The 10050-nt window shown below is 43.5% G+C and overlaps 1 protein-coding gene across 5 annotated transcripts in view; it reads left to right on the top strand.

The window, feature by feature from the left end:
• Nucleotides 1-10050, top strand: part of GATSL2 (GATS protein like 2) — a 139151-nt gene that overhangs the window by 76367 nt on the left and 52734 nt on the right. For all 5 annotated transcript variants that reach the window (XM_008634495.2, XM_017735292.1, XM_017735295.1 and 2 more), the window contains exon 2: nucleotides 1252-1322. In XM_008634495.2, coding sequence (XP_008632717.1) covers nucleotides 1252-1322 — 71 coding nt within the window. The remainder of the gene's footprint in view (nucleotides 1-1251; nucleotides 1323-10050) is intronic.

Below are 10050 nucleotides of genomic sequence, written 5' to 3' on the forward strand. Positions count from 1 at the left end.
GCGGTGAAATTTGGGGGCCTTGAGAACAATCTCTCTTTTTCTAGTATTTAAAATATTTTCTGTAGGTTGTCTCAGATAAATTGGAGAGTATTGTAGTGTAACTGAAATCCTGCTCTTTGGTTCTTGGAGACACATGCTCTTCCTGTTGCACCCAATTTAGAGGGAAAAATTTCTCCTGGGCTTAGGCAGCAAACACAGTCCACGTGCTCTGGCATTCTCCTGGAGGGGCCGGGAGCCCTGCGGGTGTTGGGGATGCTACCCAGAACTGTGCTGATGCTTTGCTGAACGTGAACATGAGTTTGCAAAATGTCATGCTAACCTTCCTGCCATTGCTGGGGACCAGCTGGATAGAAGCTGGGTTTTTTCAGTAGATGTTGCTGTACATATGTTGGTGTGTCAGGGAAAAAAACCTTTTCAACTATATGTGGTGTTAAGCCTTAAGGCTGAAGCTTTTTTTGTTTGTGTGTCTGCAGTGGAAGAATCCCAGGTCACATTTGATTTGTATGTCCTGTTAGAGGTGACATTGTGCTAAATGCTGAACAAGCTGGGGATGCTGCGCTGCACGTGACCTGTGATGTCAGAAGATGAGCATGGAGCAGAACAGAGGCACAGGGGATTGGGCAAGGGGAAGCTCAGCCTTGTGTCAATTGGCTTGATGGCTGCTACCACTCTTCTTCACCTGCAGCACCTGAGGAAGGGGAGAGGACCAGCACAGGAAATTGGGATTCTGTCTGTTGGTGGCAAAAGCCTCTAAAGCAGCAAGAAGAGATATTGGGGCTTGGCTGAGAGATTAGATGTCAAACCTTGATAAGGCAAGAAATTTCAGTGGGCAAAAAGGGAAGGCAGGTGCATACATGAACCGTGGAAATGCTTTTGGAGGGTGCTGGAGTGAGCAGTCAGTGAGCAAGGTTTTTTCCTCTGTGTCAGTGCAACAAAGCAGGTCCTGGATGTGATGGGAAGCCTTAAGGGATATGGTAAGAAAAGTAACTAAGAACTAAGTAATAAAAATAATAAGAGTTTTACCAGCTCCATTGTGCCTGGGCAGGCAGCACAGAATGTGGGTCACACAGTATGAGTTAGCCAGAAATAAAATCTAGGTCTGTTAATGCCTCAGGCCTCTCCATAAACACCAGACTGTGACTCTTTCCTTCAGCACAGCTTGGATGGGAAAGCACCTCCATTTTAGGTGGAAGAGAAGGCTCTGCTCAGTCCAGCTGCTAATCATGTTCTCCTGCTATTTGCCTTTGCCAGGTGCAAGTTCTTCAGCCTCACAGAAACCCCTGAGGACTACACTATCATTGTGGATGAAGAGGGATTCCTAGGTAAGTGTCAGCAGGTGCCACTTTGGTATCCAGCCTGAGGGTGGATGAGGAAAACATGTCATCTCGCTGAGACTGTAAACCAAAATGTTTGTAAAACAGGTCTGTTTGCCAGTGCTGGTAGTACAGCTCTGAAAGGTGCTTTGATCACTTAAGCACACTGTCTCTGCTGCCATGCTGTGCAAGGCAATTCAGATATGGAATATGAATATATTTGAATGCTGGGAGAGGATCATACCCAAGTCTTAAAGAGTAGTTTAAGCATGCTTGAAAAAGCAAAACCATCTGCATATGATTGCATTAAAATGAGCTGGCCTGTGTCCCCAAGCCTCCACAAGCATACCACATCTTGCATTTCCAGCTTCTATCAACCTCTATCTTTGAAAGGAGCACTTGAAGATGAATAGTTTGCATCATCCCTACCACAAGCACAATGCTGTGGAGTTGTGAATCGGCTCCTTTGGCTCATCACCGAAAGCTGTGATTTATCCCCCTTTCTTACACCCAGCTCTCCCTGTACGAAGTGTGCCATCTTTGCCTGGAGTGGCTGAAAGGGTCAAAGGTGGGTCACAGAAGGTGGTTGGTATGTGCTTGAGAGCTGCAGATTCTTGTCATTGTGCAAGTGCTGATGTAGAGAATGGTTTGGCTCTGTAGATGGAAATAGTTTGTAATAACCTTTATCATGTGTGGAGGTTTTGTTTTGTAACAGTGTTATTGAGGTAGTGGAATGAGGAAGTGTTGGGCAGCTATCATTATTTTTGTTCAGTTGCTCTTTCTGTGTTTGGAATTAAAAGTCTCATTTTGAGGTCAGAGAAAATTCATTAAAATATGAAAAAAGAGGATTTTGTTCCTGAATAGGAATTAACTGTTGAGAACCTTCTTGTTACACTGTAAAATTCAATGGTTTTGTAATATCCAAACCACAAGGAGAAAATCTGAAATGACACCATCTTTGTTTAGTACAGTTTTATGATCAGTAGCCTTGCTGAAGTAGGCCCTTTTCTGCTTCAGGATTACTCACAAACATGTAATAGAACAAGCTACACTTTAGTCCAGTACAGTGGTACCTGAAGATTTTAATAAATTAATCACTAGGCTGAGAATGCTAAATGGATCTTTACAGCTACATATGTTTATAATTTGGTAGTTTGGGGGTTTGATTGAAAGTCTATGCCATGTACTTTTGCTCCCAGAAGAGGAGGTGACATCGAGTTCTGCTCCCAGTGTCCCTTGTTGTATTTTTTAAAGGGGCATATGTGCAAGAATTTTACTACTATTGGTAGCACCAGCTTTTTTGTTATCAGTGGCAATTGAGGAAAATTACTTCTAATTTGGTTTTACCATAATAGTAGGATTCAGAGCCTCCCTCTAAGAGCTTCATGTTAAGCAAACGCTCACTAAAGGAGGAGAAAGTTTCTGGGTTATTTTCCAAGGGGCACAGCACGTAGCAGAGCAAGAAACCCAGAGATTCTCATTCTTAGGAGGGAGTCTGTGTCACTGAACCAGCAGGTGCCAGGGGCACCAGCTGTTCAGGTGCCCCTGAGCATGCCTGGAGCATGCTCATCTCCAGCATCATGTCTGTCTGACATCTATGGCACTCGTTTCTCTGCCCAGTTGGCATGACACAGATTTTTCAATTCGGTCACTGGTGACAAGCTGAATTGCAGCCACCCCTGTACAGTCTCCAGCAGCTACACTGCTGTTTATCTCTCTAGAAATTATGCTGGCTTGAAACAAAGGTGAGCTCAAGCAGTGGTCTTGCTCATCCGTACTGAGGGACTGTTGCACTGTGCACTATTGGTTGTGCTCAGAGCAAATCCCAGGTCTGGCATGACCACTGTCCTCAAGAAGCTGCATGTCCCACTGGTGCCCAGGTTATCTCTGTGAACCAGGCAGCGCTGCTGCAATTCAAGCAGTAGTCCTCTCTGTTTGAATCTTCTGCTACCTTGGCTCTCTCTGGCACCTGAATTTAGTGCTGATAGTCACAGTGCCCATGTACCTTCAATTGGGCCACGGTTTTGGGATATAACATCCCTGTTTTTTTCAAATACACCATGTGCAGTTGGGGTGCTAAAGCAGGGCTTTGCAGGAGAAAAGATAAACTTCCAGACAGTGCATAGGAATGAGGGAGTATGCTAAGGCCATCCTCTGCTACAGTATGGTGTGGAAGCCAGGTGCAAAACCCAACCTGGGTAGTAGTGTCACAGAGCTGCTGGCTTCATCACCTTTTCTGTGCTTTCCTTTTTAAGTGATGATCTTCTGGCAAGACCTGTATACACCACATCCTGCTAACTCTCTTACCACAGCCTCATATCCTTTGGGTTTGTATCCAGCCCATGTTCTTCTTTCTGAATTGTCACCACCACATCCAAAGCTTCATCTCAGAGTTAGCCCTGTGTGCAATTCCATCCCTGTTCCTCAATTCAGTATGGTGTAAATTTTTCATAGTCTGGAGAAGTCCAGGATCTAACATATAGTTACAGTGAAAGGACTCTGCTTCATTCCCTGCTTTCCCTCACAGTCTAGCTAAAAATGTCTCAGCAAGATAAAGTTCACTTTCCCATTGTATAGCCTGTAATCAGCACACGGGCTTGAACAGAATCAAAATCTCTGAGTTCCAGCATCCCACCTTCTTGCAAAACAGTACCAATCATGTCTGCCTCGAGTGCATCAGCTGCTTCTTGTCCTGAGTAGTGAAGTGCCAAATTCAGCTCAAGAATTACAGGGTAAATCTTCACCTTTGATGAGCAGTTCAGATAGCAAGTCCAACAGTAAATGACTTTCTTTTCTTTCCAGGTAACTTTTTTTCTTGCAACACTTAACAAACTCAATGTAAATCTCTGAAGGACAGGTTTTTCTGTATGGAAAATGAGAACCTTTCTTTCTCAGGCACCTGTATGAATTATTGCTGCAGCAGCAATGAGAAGGTTGTCCTGTTAGATGGCATCTTCCATGTTAGCTAGGCTCTTTCTCCTGCACATCACAAATACCACTGATGGGAAAAGAGCAGGCCGAAGAAATACTGGCACTTTCATCAATCCTTGAGGTTAACACTTAAAACATACTGACATGCAGTAAACATTCTTAACTGTTTTGTCAAAAAATAATCCCTAGGCTTGTTTCCCTGAGAGCAGCAAGGGAGTCAGGGTGGTAAAGAAGTTGTTATTTCTTCTCCCCAGAAAATGTCCACAGTGCAAAGCCGTAACCTGCTTAAGCATTCATCATGCTGAAGGGGAACAGCTACAGCCTAATTTTTTGCTTTAATTCCCTGGTGGTGAGGTCGGGATTACATTTGCACAGAACCTTGTTTGTTCCAGTGGCCATTTCTTGGGCTTTGGCCTGCTAATGAGGAAGAATTTTATTCAGCAAATAACACAGGGAACTGTGCTCAGAAAGCTCTTTTCCGGGCTGATACTGAGATGAACTAGCAGAAAGTTTGGTCATGGGCCCTCCTGCATGAAGACAAATGTCTCAGCTAGTGGGGTGCTTGAACAGCCATGTGCGGTCTTGGCATTTATCCCCCTGCTGCACAGCCAGCACATGGCAGAAAGGTGGAGCGGCTGCTGCTCCCTGAAATACAGGAACATTTGTTTGGCTGGTTTGCCTTTTTCCCAAAAGTTTGGCTGAAAGCAGGAGCTGTTTGTGCATTTGCAGATATGCCATAATCCCTGTGTTCTCTGCATAGTCTGTTCCTTTTTCAGAGAGCAGCAAGGACAGACTCACTGTCTCTGGGCAGCTGGATGAACAGAGCTTCTAGTGTGTGGTCTTGCTGGTCCCAGTAGTCTCTGTTCATCAAAGGTTTTAGCTTTCACACACTGAAAGGAAACACATGCCATCACACCTGGACATAGCTGTCATCTTGAAAACCCTGTTTATATGCACTGGGAACATCTGCATAAATGGAGCCTGGTACAGTCTGTCACCCAGGTGAAGCTGCTCTGAAGATGGATTATTGTAAAGCAACATGTTGCTAACATTTGCAAGGTGAGGTTACTGGCTTCCTGGCCTTGGCACTTAGTTGATGTCCCTTGCGTCCAGTCTTTCATATAGGCAGTGAACTTTGAAGGTATTGAAGTAGGGAAAAAGAAATCAAGTGCTAGGGTGTCAGGGTTTGATGCTGGCTAAGCGCCAGGCACCCACAAAAAAAACCTATTCACTCATTTTCCTCTGCTATAGCTCAGCAGAGGAGGAGAATTTAAAACAAAAAACTTCATGAGTTGAGATAAGGATTAGGGGAAAAACATTTTAAGGGCAAAACCGGCCCCAGCCGCCACGCCGGGAAGGGCCTCGGCGGCCGCGCCACAAAGAGGCCCAGCAGCCCCCTCTGAGGGCCCGGCAGCCCCATCGCCACCCCTCAGAGGGGAAGATGAAAGAAACTTCCCGCACTTTTTCCTTTCTTAAATATGTCATCACAGAGGCGTTACCAACTTCTCTAATTGGGCTAGCAATCTGCCCTTTGTCAGAGCCTTCAGCGATGGGCTCTGTCCTGGACATAGCAGAAGTTTAGTGCAGCTTTTCCCACCCACTAAAAACCAGACTGTGTTAAACCAACACATAGGGTCAAGGGAGGAGTGAATCACTGTGATTTTCAAATTTGTAAACATGCATATTCTAGGTTCAGGGAAATTTGGGGTGAGGGACGCACATGTACTCTGGTCTTCTTTCTCCTAGAACTGGCAAGCCCATTTCATGTAGATTATTGCAGTCAGCAGACCTTAGGTCCTGACTGACCTCTTCTGGATCAGAACCAGAGAGGAAAAGCCATTTCATTTCAGCATTGAAGCAGCTGTGAGAAACATCCTTCTGAGGTGCAGATCCGTGAACACAAAGCAAGACTCTTGGTCTTCTCACACTGAGGTTCATCTGCAAGATGGACGTGACAGTCCTTCCTTAAACCTTCTTTGGCTGCCTGATATGGCTAGTAACTTCTCTAAGGCCAGAAATCCATTCATTGACACATGTTCTAGAAGGAGGAGGTTCTTAATCTCAGCTCATACTTCACAGTAAATTGCCCAGTACATTAAGAATAATGGAACTATTTGAAAAATCTCAGCTAGTTAGAGTGGCAGAAAAATTTTCATTCTATTAAGAAAAGGATAAAAATAAAAAAGCCATCTTGCTGGCAGTGCTTTGTTTTGATAACCATCATCCTCAGACAACCCTGTCTGACCTTGGATTCAGGGCCATCATATACTTAGTAGCACACTGAGTTCCTATTTCAATAACATCAAAATGGTGAATTGCTTTCAGCGTCCTCTTTTCCTAAACGTAAACTTTTACTGTATATATATAAAGTGTCCTCTTTTCCTGAGAAAACAGCTTATAAATAAGTCCAAGCACAGAACCCATCTAGCTACGAGCAATCTTTAACTTTCTTTAAAGATACAGAGGGAAGCAAACTAATAGTTGCATCTGGTTTTCTGAATATTCCTTCTATAACTATTTTTTCTTTAGTTTTTAATTGACCAGTAACTAGGCCTTTGTATCTGAGGCACAGTGGCATAATTTACTTTCTGACATTTATAATGCTAGATTCCTCCCCTGGATGGCCAGGAGCACCTGTGGTTGCTAGGCAGAACATGTTTTTCTCTACTAAACCCATGTACAATAATTCTCTTCTGATCTCTGTAATGGTTAGACTATGCTTTGTCTGAGGTTTTCAGGTTTTTAAGTAATGTGGTATTAATTACCTAAATTCAAATTAAAATGTGGGGATTTGACTATTGCCTAATTAGAAATATGTGCTAGGTTGGGGAGGGTTTTCCTGCAATGCATCTCTACTGATATAGATCAATAGACATTTTGGGGGTCTGTGATTACATGGGATTTCTGCCCTCTCCCAAGAGGCAGTAGGGTTTGGTGGTTAAAACTTTTGGGGGAAGGAAGGGAAATGAGAAATATATAATATTCCAAGGTCTGCTTTGTATCACCTGGGGAAAGGAGCACTTTATCTTCCTCTTAAAGCTTGTATGTGAGTGGGTTTGCAAATTTTGACAGCATATATTATTCCTTATGTTTGTAACCTGCCACAAAAAGTCTTCTGGTTCAGTTTCTCTGCTCACTCCTATTTAAAGAAGTACTGCATAAATAATACATATTTTTCACTGTTTCCTCCAGCAGATGGGTGTGTATTGATACCTATTTTTGTTTCACAGCCTGTGGTGAGAAAGCCAAGACTTCTCTTCCTGAACCACTTGACGGGCCATGATTTCCTCCTTAAATTTATTACATCTTGGCTGCTTCCTAGCACTTTCCAAGGTCCGATATAAATGAGCGGATAGATACCAGGGCTCATTCTTACCAACCCCTCTCATAAATGCAGGACCTACAAAGCTTTTCTGACTGAAACAATGAAACAATTCACTGAAATTTTAAGTTGCTCTCTAAGATCAGGATGCAGCTCAACAAAAAAGTAGCAGCCCTCCTTATATTTTTTCACTAGAGAGCATTTGACCATCTGCTTGTTCTTCCACTGGTGCATTTCTGGTTTTTTCTGAAGGGTGGGCTTTAGGGGAAAGGGTGGCTTGCCTTGTTTGTACTGAAGCTGGCTGTAGTCTGCCAGCTGTGAGGAGATGCCAGGGTGCTAAATGTGCAAGGAAGGGCCAAGGCTGAACACATGCTCTAAGACCTTTTGAAGCATTTATATGTTGCAATATGGAGCACCCTGTGAGAGATGGGTAAGTGCTGTTGCCCCCTGTCATAGGCTGAGAAGTGAAGCACAAGGAAAGCTGAGGAATCAATGATACAAGCAGCAAAATGAGTCCCTTTTCCTATGGCTAAAAACATTCAACCATCAGTTCCCAATCTTTGCTAGCTGTGAATCTACTTTAGGTTTAAGCCATACTTTTCTCAAGTTCATAATGTGAACAAGGAAGTGGATTTCCTCCACCTTGGCATCTCATAAATGCTATGACCTCAGTCTAGAAATGGAATCTTCAGTAACCCATGAAAAAAAACAGTCTATCATCATCTGCAAATAGAGAAAACATCTCTTTCGTGGTAATTGTTGCAAAATGCCAGTGTGCAGCACTCCCCAGGGCTGGTCTTTGAGCAGGTTTGCCAGATGGTCTCATGAGTGCAGGAGATGACTCAGGTTTCCCAAGGATCACCAGTCATTCATCAAGGTGAGAAAATTTCTTTTCCTGACAGGCTTGGAAGATTGTCCTGATCAAGCGAGATTGGAAAGCGAAACAAACTTAAATGCTGTCTGTACCCAGACGGAGACTCTCAGGCAGAGGTTGCAGGTTTTGTGCCCAAAAACTTCATCAACTTTATTTTTTCCTGATGCCAGTGATCAGTCTTTTCCAGCTTTCCAGGCACAAAGTCTCCAGAACTAATGATGGATCAAGGGTAACTCATAATCCCAGTGCAATGTGTCTAGTTTTTTGGTTTTCACTAGAATCAGTTGAAATCCTTCTATCTGACTCTAGAATGCAGACTGGTGCATGTGCATGACTCCAAACTAACAGTTCTCTTCGGGAGAATTTGCGTGATGCTTTGATGTAATTCTTGTGCAGTTAAAGGGGGGATGATTTTACTTTGCATGCAGTATTAAGCTGATGGTGACACGCTGGCCAACCATCATCTTCTTCAGGCTTTTGGCCTAACGGTCACAGTCATCTTGGGTTTGTGGAAGGGCTTCTCCATGGGCAAGTAAGCCTTTCTCAAGTGAGCAGCTTTGCTATTGCAATTGCAAGGTGAAGACACAGGGAACCAGAGCACCATGGTGAAGTTCATAGGTCTGCTGCAGGCTTTTCTGTTTGACCTTGGACAAGTCTCTCATTGTGTTTCAGTTTCCTGATCTGATAAACAGGGATAATCCAATTAAATCACCTCATAACAGGCCTTGTAAAGATTAATTAGTAAATGTGGAAATGCTTTGATAATGTAACAGGCAAGGGCCATTATAAATAATAATAATTGAGGTAGTTTCTGTCCTTCAGGATTCCCTATTACAATGGGTGCACTTTCAGCCTACAGAAAAATCAGGTCTGTAGTGGAACAGATTGGAGATTATGGTGGGAAAACATACCCTTTATGGGAAAAGTTACATAATCTTTTAAAAATATCATATTTTAGCATTTAATCTTGCACAGGATTAAGATTCACAACATCAAGGTTACAGTCATACAGTTGGGAAGTTAGTGGCTCCATCTTCAAGTCTTGTTTGAAATGTAATTATTTGCTCTACTCTGTCAGTTCAGTGAAATCTTGTCTGAAATACTGTCTTTTCAAAAAAAAAAAAAAAAAGAAAATACCATTTTTGCTGTTTTGGTTGAAAATGCAGAAGGAATTGTAAGCCTGAGTCCAACTGCATTGGTTCTTCTTTTGTTATCCTTTTATTTCTGTGGGTGTGGCTTTTCAGTGGAACACGCTACCTGCGTCCCCTTGCTGGCAGTAACCAGAGCCAGCAACATTGCCTTCGACTGTCTGGGCTAGGTCCTCTCCACCCCTGGCTTGCAGAATGTTGGAGTTTTAGTTTAGTCCTAGTTTTTTTCTGTTAAAGGAATTTTCCCCCCCATACATGTTGGTAGGGGAACAAATCGCTGAGTACTTCAGGAAAACAAAGGACTTGGCTGCTCTTTTGTTTCACCTGGGGCCTGTGAGCAGTTGGTCTCGGCGTTCAGAGAGAGAGAAGCCGCTTGTTCTTTTTCAGCCGTTTTTCTTTCTGCGGAGAAAGACCCCAGAATCCCCAGCCCACCTTCCCTGCCCCGCTGGAGGCCGCGCTGTG

The sequence above is a fragment of the Corvus brachyrhynchos genome, unplaced genomic scaffold, assembly GCF_000691975.1.
Source record: "Corvus brachyrhynchos isolate BGI_N302 unplaced genomic scaffold, ASM69197v1 scaffold15, whole genome shotgun sequence".
Taxonomy (NCBI): domain Eukaryota; kingdom Metazoa; phylum Chordata; class Aves; order Passeriformes; family Corvidae; genus Corvus; species Corvus brachyrhynchos.